The sequence below is a fragment of the Sander vitreus genome, chromosome 21 (assembly GCF_031162955.1).
Source record: "Sander vitreus isolate 19-12246 chromosome 21, sanVit1, whole genome shotgun sequence".
NCBI lineage: Eukaryota > Metazoa > Chordata > Actinopteri > Perciformes > Percidae > Sander > Sander vitreus.
Genome location: NC_135875.1, coordinates 2,487,830 through 2,502,030, shown reverse-complemented (window position 1 = coordinate 2,502,030; position 14,201 = coordinate 2,487,830). Strand labels below are relative to the sequence as shown.

Below are 14,201 nucleotides of genomic sequence, written 5' to 3'. Positions count from 1 at the left end.
GGACCTATATCAGGATCATAGTATCCTGGATCCATGAAATAACTGGCCTTTAAAAATAAACATCTGCCTGCCTCTATGGGAATTTAACATAGGGGTGTACTCACTTATTCCCCCTGTATTTTAAGGAAGAACATTTATTTATTTACGATACATTATTCATTCACAAAGATAATTGGGGTCCTTAAAGGTTGGAGTTTTCCTATTTTTTTTAATTAAGGCATTAAGATCAATTTCCAAATGATGATTTTTTTATTCCTATTTTTAGTCAACTTTGGCATGGGTGTATTCACTTATGCTTAGCACTGTAAATATTGACTTTGCTGCATGACAATTTGTGGGCAGTGAAATGTCAAACACAGCAACAGAACGACAGGCATATAAGCTAAATGAAACTGAACAGATTCATGTCGGTCTGCTGCAAACTAAGCACCTGAAGACTCTGTTGCTTGGTCCTCCATTTGATGAGCAGATTCTTGTAGAGAAGACTTCTTGTTTGGTGCCAGACTCCAGCATCTCTTCTATACATGGGCTGCATACTTCCAGCATGCCTCATCTGGATGATGTACGGACGAGAAGTCGTCTCCCTAATGCTGGCCTCAGCTGCAAGGAAAATTAGGAAATGGAAAAAACGTTTTGATTTTATAACAGAAGCTTTACAGAACAAAATAAAAAATGAAAGCAGTAAAACTTTGGGTGTTGGCCAGGTTTTTTTTTGTTTTTTTACAGTGAACCATTGAGCCATTTCAAACACAATGGCTTCATGAGTATTCAGTGATTCAAAAAGTTGCATTTCCTACATTACTAAAATGTAGCAAACAATTCAAATAGGCCTACATCAATGTTATGCTGCTGTAGAATTATAGATTTTGAGTACATGTTAGCTACAAATTCACATACTTTCACCATTGCTTTGACGGACTTTTCGACAGTAATGTAGTCATGGATTACGGATGGAGGGATACATTAGTCAATGATCTTTGTAATGTATACACCAAGATAAAAAAAAAAAACAACAACGTCCAATACATTTTCTTATAGCACTGATGTGGAGTAAGCCCTTTCTCTTGCAAAGCAATTTTTGTTCCTTCATTTGCATGCATGTATATCAAGTATAAGTATTTATTTATTACACTAGATGAAACATCGCTTTAAATCTACCTCATAGTCTCTCAGATAGGCAGCAAGCTATAGCTTTTAACTCCCATCGTCTCGGAGCTGCTCACTGGGGCGACGCTGTGCTTCACTGGCTGGAGCCCAGTAACAGAAACCGTGTTGACAACGGCACTACCACGTTCGTAAAGCGGCTTTCGGTAAAGCGTGCCGCAAATGTCACCTGGCGTAACTTACCTGTCAAATCAGCATTTAGCTAGTTATTATGACTAGCCAGATATTAGACGTGTGTGTTGCTCGTCTGAGCTAATGCACTGAACGCTGACAAGCGAAGGAGTCAAGCTAGCAAGCTACAGCAACACAGCCGACGGAAAACACACATATGAAATGATAAAAACAAACTTTCATATACTCACGTATGAAATACATTAAGTCATATCTTTCCTCAACGTGTGGTTCAACGGCCTTACGTTACATTTGGTGTTTTATGTCAAGTAAACTCCGCTAAAACGAATTCTCTCGTTTCTTTACGTCGCTACTTCCGCCTGTCAAATGATGTGACGTTGACCAATCAGATCTGGTCTTGGTGTTAATGACAACGGTTTGCACCAATCAGAATTTCACCAAATGGATTTTATTGTCATATCACAAATGTAAACCTGGTTTTGGAGGGTAAAATAAATACAGCACAATGAAAAAAAAATCAAATTAAAGCACAAATGCACTGACCGATAGAAACAACTTCATACAAACAGCTTGGTCATATTGCAATATACAAATAAGTAAATTCATATTTGAAAAGTAAGCCCACCTGTGTAGTCAAACATTGTTAAAACCCACATAACATTTTATTTATTGTGATCCCAAAGTCTCCAAAGATACCAACTATGCTGAACTGTGAGGAAATGTTTGTAAAATGATGCTCAAAACATCTGAAATATGTCCATTTGATGGAATAGTGCAGCCATAAAAACATGGCTCAATCATATAGCTTCCACGAGGAGCTGTAATAAGCTGACACGGCATACAAAACAGTGTGAAATAAGATGATTTCACAACCTTAAAGCAACATAAAGAGGAAGACTGGATGGGGTTATAGAACATGTCTGTGTTCGTGTGTGCTGCGGTATCCCTGCAGTCGATTTGAAAGTGGTGATGGCGGTGAGTGTGTGTAGGAAGCTTCCGGGATGTCTCTGAATTGGAGGAAGTCGTGAAGTAGGGAGGGCACAGGGAGCTGCTGCACAACATCGGTCCTCATCAGTAGATCTGGTCCCAACACTGACCGTACCTGCAGCCGACACATGTGGGAAAGACAGGGAACGGAGTCTGGAGGGAGGAGAGGAAAAGGAAAGGGAAAAGGTCATCACTCACAGTTCACTACAATTTAATAAAAGCAAATGTGTAGGGCTGTCTTCAACTAAGTCGACTCACTAGTTGATTAGTTGATTTATTCTGAGGATCTGTAAAACATTTTCTCCACAAAGAATCATCACCACTTTGTGTGTGTGTGTGTGTGTGTGTGTGTGTGTGTGTGTGTGTGTGTGTGTGTGTGTGTGTATGTGTGTGTGCCAGATGTTTGTTGGGTGACCATACAGATGTTTTTTTAATGTTTGTGTTTATTATGTTATCTGTTGATTGTTGGAGCAGACGATGCAAGAATTTTTTGCTTTGTGAACAGACAATAAGGTTTTATCTTATCTTATCTTTTAAATATTGTGTTTGCCAGAGATGTGCCCAGAAAGATTCTTGGAAAAAAGTCATTCAGCAATAAAAAAAAAAAAAAAAAAAACATAATAAAATGACTAATCAACCCAATAAATCTTAGTTGACTAAGACCAAAATGACCGATTAGTTGACTAAGCCCTGCAAATCTGCAGTGTATATTTTTGTCAGTGTACCGAAATGTGGACATGGTTCCCAGGTCTTCTCTGTCCGTCTTCGATCCAGAATATGTTTCAAAGGGGGAGACAGATTCGACCAGTTTACAAACTCGAGCAGGTAATTCAACACTTCACTGTCAGCCTGCTCCAACCTAGAAATCATAGAATAGAGGACAGAAAGAAATTGATCGAGTACAGTACAGCCATCTGATACTTGACCAAAGAGTGGAAAAGTGAGTCGACTTGTCTTACATGTGGGGCTGAAGCAGCAGAGAAGGTTCCAGTCCTGCCTTCAGAAGTAGAGGAAGCCAGCGGGCGGCAAAGTGTACTTGGTTTAGTGCCACACAGAGCAGCTCCCTCACTTCCTGCAGCTTTAACACCGTTTTCCCGTGATGATGTGGTACAGAACAGTCCCTGGTCAAAGTCTCTGGTCGAGGGATCCATCTATGCTTAAGTATCAGTTGCAGCAGGTCTGTTTCGTCAGTGGCCAATGCATAAATCCAGTCCTCCTCACTCAAACTTGCTCCTGCTGCTACCAGCAACCCCACCGATTCACTGAAAGAGATTTGAATTGAAATCAAGTACAAATCCATCTGTTTTATTTAGCGTTTGTTCTTGTGTCTGTGACGAGGGCAAATGTGCTTTCTGACAAACCTGTATGGTTTGCTGGATGTGCGACACAAGGCGAAGGAGAGTGGTGAACGGATGCCCAGGATGTGTGTGCAGTCCTGGGCATCTGGGCTGAAACCTTCCCTCAAGAGCATCTCGACACTCTTGCTCTGATGGCTGTGGATGGCCACGTATAGGGGACTCACCATGCCGTCACCACGGTCACACGCACGATCCGTAACAGCTATCAGCCTCCTGAGGACACTGGATTGACAAAATGACAGAGGGTTAAGGGAAACAATATGGGTACATTTGCATTCAGCAGTTCCTAAGGCAAGGCAAAGCAGCTTTATTTGTATAGCACATTTCAGCAACAGGCCAATTCAAAGTGCTTTACATAAAACAATGTGTTTATTAACGATCAGTGCTGAGTAGGGCTGCATAATAGGGAGGAAAATATGCCATAATATTGTTGAACATTATGATAACGATATTACTTGCGATAGATATTAAAGGTCCTATGCTTTTTGGATGCTTTTAAATAGGCCTTAGTGGTCCCATAATACTGTATCTGAAGTCTATTTTATATAAACCTTAGTGGTCCCATAATACTGTATCTGAAGTCTCTTTTATATAGACCTTAGTGGTCCCCTAATACTGTATCTGAAGTCTCTTTTATATAGACCTTAGTGGTCCCCTAATACTGTATCTGAAGTCTCTTTTATATAGACCTTAGTGGTCCCTAATACTGTATCTGAAGTCTCTTTTATATAGACCTTAGTGGTCCCCTAATACTATATCTGAAGTCTCTTTTATATAGGCCTTAGTGGTCCCCTAATACTGTATCTGAAGTCTCTTTTATATAGACCTTAGTGGTCCCCTAATACTGTATCTGAAGTCTCTTTTATATAGGCCTTAGTGGTCCCCTAATACTGTATCTGAAGTCTCTTTTATATAGGCCTTAGTGGTCCCCTAATACTGTATCTGAAGTCTCTTTCCCGAAATTCAGCCTTGGTGCAGAATTACAGCCACTAGAGCCAGTCCCACAATGAGCTTTCCTTAGGATGTGCCATTTCTGTGTCTGTAGCTTTAAATGCTATTGAGGAGGAGAGAGGGGGGGCAAGGTGGAGGGTGGGGGTGTGGCCTTGACCAATTGCCAATTTGCAAGCCATGATGTCTCTCTCTTTCTCATGGGGGGGCCAAATTCTCTGGGCGGGCAAAGCAGAGAAAGGGGAGGTAACCTTTCCCCTTATGATGTCATAAAGGGAAGATTCCAGATCGGCCCATCTGAGCTTTCATTTTCTCAAAGGCAGAGCAGGATACCCAGGGCTCGGTTTACACCTATCACCATTTCTAGCTACTGGGGGACATAGGCAGGCTGGGGGAACTCATATTAATGTTAAAAAACCTCATGAAGTGACATTTTCATGCCATGGGACCTTTAAAATATACTCATACTTTAAAGTGTACTCAGTTGTGCCTTTCTGTTGCCATCAGTATAATGCTAAAAGACAACTAATTGCTTGTTGAATTATAAAAATAATTTAAAGGAAATTAATTCCAACATTATTTTATTGAACAAATTGAACTGAACACAAAAGGCACCATTAAAGGGCCCATATTATGCTCATTTTCAGGTTCATAATTGTATTTTAAGGTTGTACCAGAATAGGTTTACATGATTTAATTTTCAAAAAACACCATATTTTTGTTGTACTGCACAGCTCTCTCTCACTGCTGCAGATCCTCTTTTCAGCTGGTCTCTGTTTTAGCTACAGAGTGAGACCTCTTTTCTTCTTCTTCTTCTGTACTATCTTTGATTGCACTCGCACATGTGCAGTAGCTCAGATGTAGATCATGTCAGCCAGCTAGCTCCATAGACAGTAAAAGAAAGGCTGTTTCTCCACCTTCAGTCAGTTACAAGGCAGGATTAGCTGGGAGACTTCTTCTAAATGAGGGCGCACATGGAAGTAGTTATTTTGTAGATTATGGTGAACTTGTGTGTGTTGTAGCAGTGCTTTGCTATTGAGAACGAGGTAGCATGCTAGCGTTAGCACAAGCGTTAGCATGCTAACGCTACGAGCTAACGGTTGCGGTTAGCCAGCTCGTTTCGTTGCAGATTTTGACCAGCTCACCCAGAGACTGAAGACAGGACACATTCAGAAACCGTATCTCACTCAGAACAGCATGGATGGATTTTTTTCAAAGTTTGTATGTGTGTGGAAGCACCAGAGACACAAAAGAACACCCCAAATCCCAGAAAAAGTGTTTTTTTCGTAATATGGGCACTTTAAAGTATGTATGTAAGTATGATGGTTACATTTAAAGTGCAGTTTTTAACTAATACTTTCTTTTTTAACTCACTAAAATCCTGAGTGTCTTTTGCCATGTGTGTTGATATTGTGATGATAAAAAACAACAACAAAAAAACTGATTTATTGTGTTAGTTGATTAACAGAAAATTCTTTCTTACCATTCTCCAGTTTTAGCTACTTTAATGAGAGGATTTGCTGATTATCCATCTTTTTTATATCATCCTAAATGGAATATATTTGGGATTGGACTTTTGGTTGGACAAACCTCAAGATGTCACCTTGGGCTCGCATAAACAGCAATGCAATTTTCTGAAATTCAATCAACTAACAATAACAAAAAACTTCTTTAAGTCTCAAAATGTTTTCAAATCAAACAATCTGAGAGAAAAAAAATCTCTTTTTATCTATAAGTTTACAACTCATTGACAAACTTAACGTGACGAGGGATCACGACTAGACAATGTTAGGAATCACTGCCCAACAACACGTCATTGAAAGACAAGTTATGAGTCAGTACCTGATGTGGCCAAACTCAGCAGCAGCGTGAATGGGAAGCTGGGGCCACTCGTGACTGCACGCTACGTTAGGATCTGCTCCGTGGTCCAACAGGTAATCCACACACGCCTGGTGGCCTTCCTGAGAGGCAATCAGCAGCGGTGTGGCCAGATCAGCTGCCTGGGTGCTCACGTTGGCACCTAGGGTGACAACCAAATGAAACACAATTCATTATGTCTTGTATTTTCAATTGATTTTATATAAGAGAGGCCGACCGTCGGCAGAAAAGCCAGTCGGACTGATCAGTCTCCCCGAGTTGGTCAAAAAAGTGCCTCAGAACACACCGAAGCGACACCGACTTGAGCGTACGTTCTGCGCGTGCGATCCATAACAGCAGGCGGCGCTAATCTGTATTGTCGCCCAAAAAAATTAAAACCGGCAGCTGATTGGACGAATGCGTCACGTGGGTCTGGCTTCTCCCCGACCATAATGGTGGCTCGCTCTGAATATTTTACAAAAATAGTTCACCGAAACGTGTTTCTGAAAACATTTTAAAGTGCCCATATTATGAAAAAAACACTTTTTCTGGGATTGGGATGGCATTAGCGTTAGCATGCTAACGCTAATGCTAACGCTAACATGCTACCTCGTTCTCAATAGCAAAGCACTGCTACAACACACACAAGTTCACCATAATCTACAAAAGAACTACTTCCATGTGCGCCCTCATTTAGAAGAAGTCTCCCAGCTAAACCTGCCTTGTAACTGACTGAAGGTGGAGAAACAGCCTTTCTTTTACTGTCTATGGAGCTAGCTAGCTGACATGATCTACATCTGAGCTACTGCACATGTGCGAGTGCAATCAAAGATAGTACAGAAGAAGAAGAAGAAGAAAAGAGGTCTCACTCTGTAGCTAAAACAGAGACCAGGTAAAAAGAGGATCTGCAGCAGTGAGAAAGAGCTGTGCAGTACAACAAAAATATGGTGTTTTTTGAAAATTAAACCATGTAAACCTATTCAGGTACAACCTTAAAATACAATTATGAACCTGAAAATGAGCATAATATGGGCCCTTTAAGCAAGAAACAGGCCATGCAGTTGCTGAATCTGTGACAACGGTCAGTTTAAATCTGATTTTCGTCAGATTTTGAGAGCCGTTCGTCAGGCTCATCCTGCTCGTCATTTCTGGTAATTAGTCATGGAGTCCGACTACCCACTGGCCGATTCAACAAGCCGATGGCCCCTCCGACTGACGACAGCACAGAACACACCGAACAGACTCGAGTCACCGACCTCGCCAGACTGTCCGACGGCCGATAATCGGGTTGGTTGTCAGCGGAAATTGATCAAGTCTCTGACCAACATTAAATTGTAACAAACAAAGCTATACTTGGAGCTATGAACAAATGCACAGGCACACATGAAGGCATAAGGGAAAAACGACTATTTACCAGCATTAACAAGGATTTCCAGGCATTCCTGTTGTCCATACTGTGCAGCCACAAAGAGAGGGGAGATCTTGTGGTCATCTAGTACCTCCAGGTTGCACACATTGGCCAGTATGCGCACAATTTCACTGTGACCCTTAAGAAACAAAAAGAAAAAACGTATGTACATTAAAAGTTACAGGGGGTACACCTCCCAGAATGATGTGTGTTTTGTGGGTTCCATTATTACCTTATAAACAGCCTGATGAAGGCAGGTCCAGCAGGACGCAGTGTGTGTTCTGTTGACCTCTGCACCTTTACAGAGCAGCAGTTCTACAACCTCCTTGTACCCGCCGTCTACAGCTGTTGGAAAACACAGAGCAGCTGATAAGTACTGCAGAATGAATCCAATCAGATCTAATTTAAGAAGAAAAGTCTGGAGTGCTCGGACGTTCAAAACAAATCATGAAGGTGCTCTTTGGAAAGGGAACACAAAACTTCAAAAGGGAAAAAAGGTCCAAGGCACTCTTCTTGTAAAAAAAATAAAAAAAAGCCTTATTTAAATGGCTATTTCATATCGAAATCTTTCATTCAAAATAGAACTGGGCAGAAACCCACGCGCATATCGGCACAATGTGGCCTTCTTCACCCTTTTTTCACATCTAATTTAACTAAAGAGGACATTTATTTAATCAGAGGTGCATACAAGAGTGGAAACAGCCCAAATGGTACACCTAGGCCTGGAACAATTAGAACATAGAATAGAATAGAATGCCTTTTATTGTCACTATGTACAACGAGATTAAAAGTAACTCCTTTTCCAGTGCCAACATGTAAAGTAAAGTAGTGGGGGGTGCACAGTTCTGAGACGATAAATATGGTTTTATATACAGTGTGATACGCAGTGTGGAGTAATGATATTGCACAGTAATGAAATTGCACAGTATTATCAATATTATATATATATATATAAAATATAAATATCAATATTATAACTGTCAACTTTTTTACATAATCGCGCTTTCTTTGTTTAACGGAAATTATTTGCTAACATTAGCTAAGGTCTTAAGGTGTATGACTGGTAATTGTTGATTTTGTTTAGCTATGCCAAACTGTAATTATATAAGTGATATTTGGTCAGACTATATATTTTTTTTGTTAGTCGTTGGCACTTGACCCTAAACACGTTAGCAACAAGAATGAACTTGACAATGTTACAGCTCTAGGTGTATACAAGGGTGAAAACAGCACAAGCCGTACACCAATGTGGTAATGTGCACGTGTCATACCTGCATACAAAGGACAGGACAAGTCATTTGTTAGCTGGTTGATGTTGGAATGGGCTTTCAGAAGGAGTCGGACCACTGCCAGGTGGCCACGCTGCGCTGCCAGGTGGCATGCAGATTCCCCCTCATGCGTCAACGAGTTGACATAGGCACTGCAGCCACGGGAGGAACCTGCTGCTTACACACACAGAAAGAAAAGTCGTGTCTATTTGACTTTAAAGAAACCTTGATGAACTTGTGCTAAAAGGATTGATTGATTGATTCATAAATTGATTAGTAAATACTGAGGAAATTATTTTCATTTCATTTCTTTCTATTTATAACGGACAACTACAGCCCGACCGATAAAGGATTTTTAAGGCCGATATCGAAACAAATATTTGGTGATTCAAAAATCCAATATTCCGATATATCGGCCGATATACATATTCTTTGTAAATCCAGAAACTCGTAACAAAACATAAACAGATTTTCCTAACATTAGTTATTTGTAGAGTCCTCACTAAAATAATATGATAATGCTGTTTAATAATAAACGTGTTTGTTTTATTGTCACAACAGAACAGAGGAACATCAAAATATATTAAAGTTCTGATAAATAAAATGTATAAAAATACAAACTTGAGATATGAAACTTAAAGGTGCACTATGAGTTCCTGCATGGTTTCAGTGTGATTTCATTGTTGTCTCAAATCGTAGGCATCTCTCCTTGATCCGCTAGCCGCCTGCCCCCTGAACACACCGTGAAAAAGCCCGGTCTCGGGAGACAACGCAGGGGTCGTAAACGTCAAACAAACACTAGGGGCACAGGCTGTGCACCAAAATACAACAAACCACTCCAGCCAATCACAGACAAGATGGTTGGGGGAGGGGGTGGGTGTTAGTGACAGTTAGTCATGACAGTTACGGAAACATGGGGGGAGGGGCGAGCTTGCTCTGTTTTGTTTTGAATTTACTTGGAACGTCAACAGAAGTGACCATGCAGGAACTCACAGTGCACCTTTAAAGGGTTAAACACGAGTGTTGCCAACAGGGACGTTGTAGAGCGCCCTCTGGTGGACAAACTATGCAACGCCAACACTCAGAACATGGTTGAAGGGGGTTTCGTCCGTTTTTATTTTATTTTTTAAATATTCATTTATCGGCCATTATAAATGGCGATACCGATAGTTTGGAAAATAAAAATATCGGCCGATAATATAGGCCTGCCGATATATCGGTCGGGCTCTACGGACAACGCACACTAATCAACATTTCTGTAAATGTGCCAGTGTTAGCCAGCCGGCTAATTTACAACTGTAGTCCTTTTGGTCAGATGTTTTGAGACCAGAGCAACAGGAAACAGCAAGACGTTATCGTTAATCAACAACAACTTTGATAACTGCTTTTAGTAATTCTGCACGCAGAACAGCAAACCATACTCTGGTTCCATCCTCTCTAATGTGAGGATGGTTTGCTTTTGATCTGTCTATAGATACAAATGTAAATTAGTATCTTTGATTTTGAATGATTGGTCCAATTTAGAGCAAAAAACGATTAGTTTATTCATTGATTAGTTTGTTGGCCCTAAAATGAATTCTTTAGGGTCATTTGTCCAGAACTAAATCCAAGAAGTCTCTGCTTTCAGCTTCTAAAATGTGAGAACAACCATGAGTTGCACAGTGACCTTTCTTACCGCCCGCAGCCAAAATGTCCTGCACACACTCCTTACTGCCGGCGGCCGCCGCCTCGTGCAGGGCATTCCAACCGCGGTTGTCTCGACAGTCCACGCTGAAACCTCTCTTTATCAGCCTCCTCACACGCTTCCTACAGCCGGAGCGAGCTGCGGCAGCAACACTAGAGACACTGTCTCCGTAGCACTCTGTGAAGTCCATGCCCTGCTTTAAAAAGAGAGTTAGATCCATTAATCAGGGTTTCCCCTACCATCATAAGGCTTAGGTGCAGCCCCCAAGCTGTTTTGGGCGCCACCTAAAATGAATGTAAAATCAATGTGAGCATCAAAACTAACTAAAATACTTCTCTCAGATCTAATGGTTGTAGTTGGTCCCCAGTTGACTTATTTAGCAAGTTTTGTCTTCAAGCGTTTTGAGTGTTATTTATTTATTATCTTCCCTAGCTTTTACAACATTTTAGACACAGATATGGTACATGTCTACATTCTCATCAGGAAAATGTTCTAGTATAGCAAACTATTACACAAGGTACAGCACAATAGCATTAGAAATCAGGATAGGTAGTAACTATATATGAACAATGAAATAATACAATTACATATAGTTAGTTTTAACATTTATCAAAATAAATAGATGACCCATATTTCACATAATAATGGACTAGAATGCACTGGAAGCAGAAATACACAGACTTCAGAAATCAGGTTGGCTAGCTGAAAATAGTAATTATCTTATCCAAAATGATGTGAAATTGCATATGTTTTTAATTGAATAACGTCACTTTCTTGAGGGAGGACCCCTAAACCCCCCTGCCAAATACGTGCGCCTAAGTCTTCCACAAACCGAAGGGAAACACTGCTTTAACGATGCTGTTATTTTTCCACTAGGGTATCGTTGGAAAAAATCCAGGACAAGTCCAGAAATCCAAGTGTATAAAGTAATTCAAATTCCAAAAGCTCCACCTTTACCAGCTGCAATTTAAACACTGATGCATAAAGTACAATCCAACTATATGAGTTTGCATTCAAAGCCTTCTTACATTTTCACAAACTTTCAAATTAAACTCACTCAGCTCAACACACAGTATTACTATGATGGCTCCTAATGCAGCTCTGATGTGCTGAAGCTCTTCAATAGAACAGTAAACAGACTCTGCTTTCACTGATCACGACGACGTCATCATTGGTGATTATGTGATTGGAGTATTTTATTTCTTTTTTTGCTAGCTCATTTTACTGTTAGGGAGGGCTGCACAATTAATCACAATTGTATCGAAATCCCAATATGGACTAGTGCAATATCCAAATCGCAGGGGGGCGCAATATTTGTTAAAAGGCTAAATGTGTGTCAAACCGTTCTGAGTGAAGTATGGTGGTGCTGCAGAGACGTCCCGGCCTACAAATCCTATCCTAAAGACTAAAGAAAAAATCTTTGTTTGGTACAGATTCTCGCAAACATCACACTATAATCATTTTAATTTCTTTCAATGTTAATAATTTTCAATGAAAATGAGAAAAATGACACAAAAACGATCATTCCCTCCAATATCGTGAATCATATCGCAATCTCAGCCAAAATGTTCCTATTGCAGCCCTACTGTTTGGGTCTTATTTTTACAATTTTTCATGTGAAGCACTTTGTGACTTTGTCCATAAAAGGTGCTATATTAAATAAACGTATTTGTTATTATTATTATTATTATAATACGGAGAAACGAACACACATTTATTGGTTGTAATTAATCCACGCTGAGGGTATCTGCAGTGGTTTTCCCGGATGCAAAATATGCTGCTTTACTGATCCATAATATGCAACTACCCAGCAGGATATTAGCCCTTGTGTTGTCTTCCCGTTGACTATACAACTTGTGGTTTTTCTGGGTAAAAATAAAAATAAAAAAACGTGTAAGTTTTGGTCGTCTTTTTAGACACTTTTGTCACTTTTATGTTGCAAGTTTTTTTGGTTATTTTGTAGATTTTTTTTGCCGCATTTTATAAAATGTAATGCTATGTGAATTAAAAAATTAATTGAATGGAATTTTAAGGAATAAAACACCCTAATTCATTGAAAGTAGAGAACTGATTGTTTATTTTACTTGTGAAGAGCGTTGTAGGGAACCATCCACGTTATTTTGTTGGTTGACAATTTTGTTGAGGTAAACCCCAAATTTCTGATACAGAAACTTTTTGAAAATGGGTCAAATTAGACCCGAGGACAACAGGATATTAAGTAATGAAAATGAGCTCTGTCTGCTCCACCTTCACCAGCTCCAACATTACAGCGATGAACACAGTTTACGTGCAGTTTAGTGTCACAAAATTATTTTCCAAAAACTGAGTGTCCCAAATGATGAGGGTCTCATTTGAGACAGGTTAGGGTTAGGGTTAGGGTAGCACAGGTGGTTTAGCAGGTTCATAATTAATTAAGGACATTGTATGGGGAATTTGGGACACTAAACTGCACGTATACCTGCAGAATGTCCCACTTCAGAACAATGTATATTATATTATTGGATTATAATGTTTGTATAACACATTCATGTGTTCATCGGTATACGTGAAGTTTAGTGTCCCAAATTCCCCATACAATGTCCTTAATTAATTATGGACCTGCTAAACCACCTGTGCTACCCTACCCCTATCCCAAACCCCTAACCTTAACCCCTAACCTTAAACCTACACTTAACCCTAACATTAACCCGTACCCCTAACCTTAACCCCTACCCCTAACCTTAAATCTACACTTAACCCTAACATTAACCCATACCCCTAACCTTAACCCCTACACTTAACCCTAACATTAACCCGTACCCCTAACCCTAACCCCTACCCCTAACCTTAAACCTACACTTAACCCTAACATTAACCCGTACCCCTAACCTTAACCCGTACCCCTAACCTTAAATCTACACTTAACCCTAACATTAACCCGTACCCCTACCCCTAACCTTAACCTGTCTCAAATAAGACCCTCATCATTTGGGACACTCCATTTTTGGAAAATAATTTGACACTAAACTGCACGTAAGCCCATTCTGCATAATTTGTACTTTTACTTTTAGTATTTCAAATACATATTCTAAATCCTAATGCGACTTCTAACATCAAAACACAACGTTAGCCTCCATGCTAACGCTGTTGCCTACAGATACATAACAACTGTATGAAATAGATGCGTTGCTACGTTGCATACGTTCACAAATCACGATATAAGCTTGCTAGCCACCGTTCGCTGCACCGTAGAAATGTCTTCAGCGTTAACACAACACTACATACAATGTGTACGAAACACGTAAAGCTGTGCTAGTTAGAAAAGACGATGTGCCTATTTACCAAAACAACGCCTGCAGGGTTGATGCATGGGGTTGATGACGTCTCCTGAGTCGCTGTTTAATGACGTCAGACCA

At 40.1% G+C, this 14,201-nt stretch overlaps 2 protein-coding genes across 5 annotated transcripts in view; both read right to left on the bottom strand.

The window, feature by feature from the left end:
- abca5 (ATP-binding cassette, sub-family A (ABC1), member 5) overlaps window positions 1-1,650 on the bottom strand; it is a 41,429-nt gene extending 39,779 nt beyond the window's left edge. Inside the window, exons 1-2 of the mRNA XM_078279161.1 lie at window positions 1,527-1,650; window positions 431-600 (exon numbers count right to left, since the gene is read on the bottom strand). Of these exons, the coding sequence (XP_078135287.1) occupies window positions 431-600; window positions 1,527-1,539 (183 nt within the window). The 5' untranslated portion in view covers window positions 1,540-1,650. The remainder of the gene's footprint in view (window positions 1-430; window positions 601-1,526) is intronic.
- Window positions 1,651-1,722: 72 nt separating this feature from the next.
- asb3 (ankyrin repeat and SOCS box containing 3) lies at window positions 1,723-14,193 on the bottom strand. Of its 4 annotated transcripts, none has more exons than XM_078279282.1 (10): window positions 14,128-14,193; window positions 10,789-11,002; window positions 9,126-9,296; window positions 8,087-8,199; window positions 7,861-7,993; window positions 6,432-6,609; window positions 3,645-3,863; window positions 3,243-3,545; window positions 3,009-3,142; window positions 1,723-2,436 (listed from the first exon to the last, which is right to left on the bottom strand). In XM_078279282.1, exons 2-10 carry the CDS (start codon window positions 10,994-10,996, stop codon window positions 2,204-2,206), a joined length of 1,692 nt encoding a protein of 563 aa, XP_078135408.1. In that variant the 5' UTR covers window positions 10,997-11,002; window positions 14,128-14,193; the 3' UTR covers window positions 1,723-2,203. The 4 variants fall into 4 exon arrangements, with proteins under 4 accessions (XP_078135408.1, XP_078135411.1, XP_078135412.1 ...); XM_078279285.1 differs by having other exon boundaries at window positions 10,798-11,002; XM_078279286.1 differs by having other exon boundaries at window positions 9,126-9,293; window positions 10,798-11,002.
- Between the last annotated feature and the right edge of the window lie 8 nt (window positions 14,194-14,201).

Excerpts from the sequence above, each read along its gene's own strand:
- asb3 (XM_078279282.1), bottom strand. The coding sequence starts at position 10,996 with ATGGACTTCACAGAGTGCTACGGAGACAGTGTCTCTAGTGTTGCTGCC. Across the intron at positions 3,864-6,431 it reads GCTGAGTTTGGCCACATCAG|TGTCCTCAGGAGGCTGATAG; the intron begins GTACTGACTCAT and ends TTGTCAATCCAG. Across the intron at positions 2,437-3,008 it reads GGAACCATGTCCACATTTCG|ACTCCGTTCCCTGTCTTTCC; the intron begins GTACACTGACAA and ends TCCTCCCTCCAG.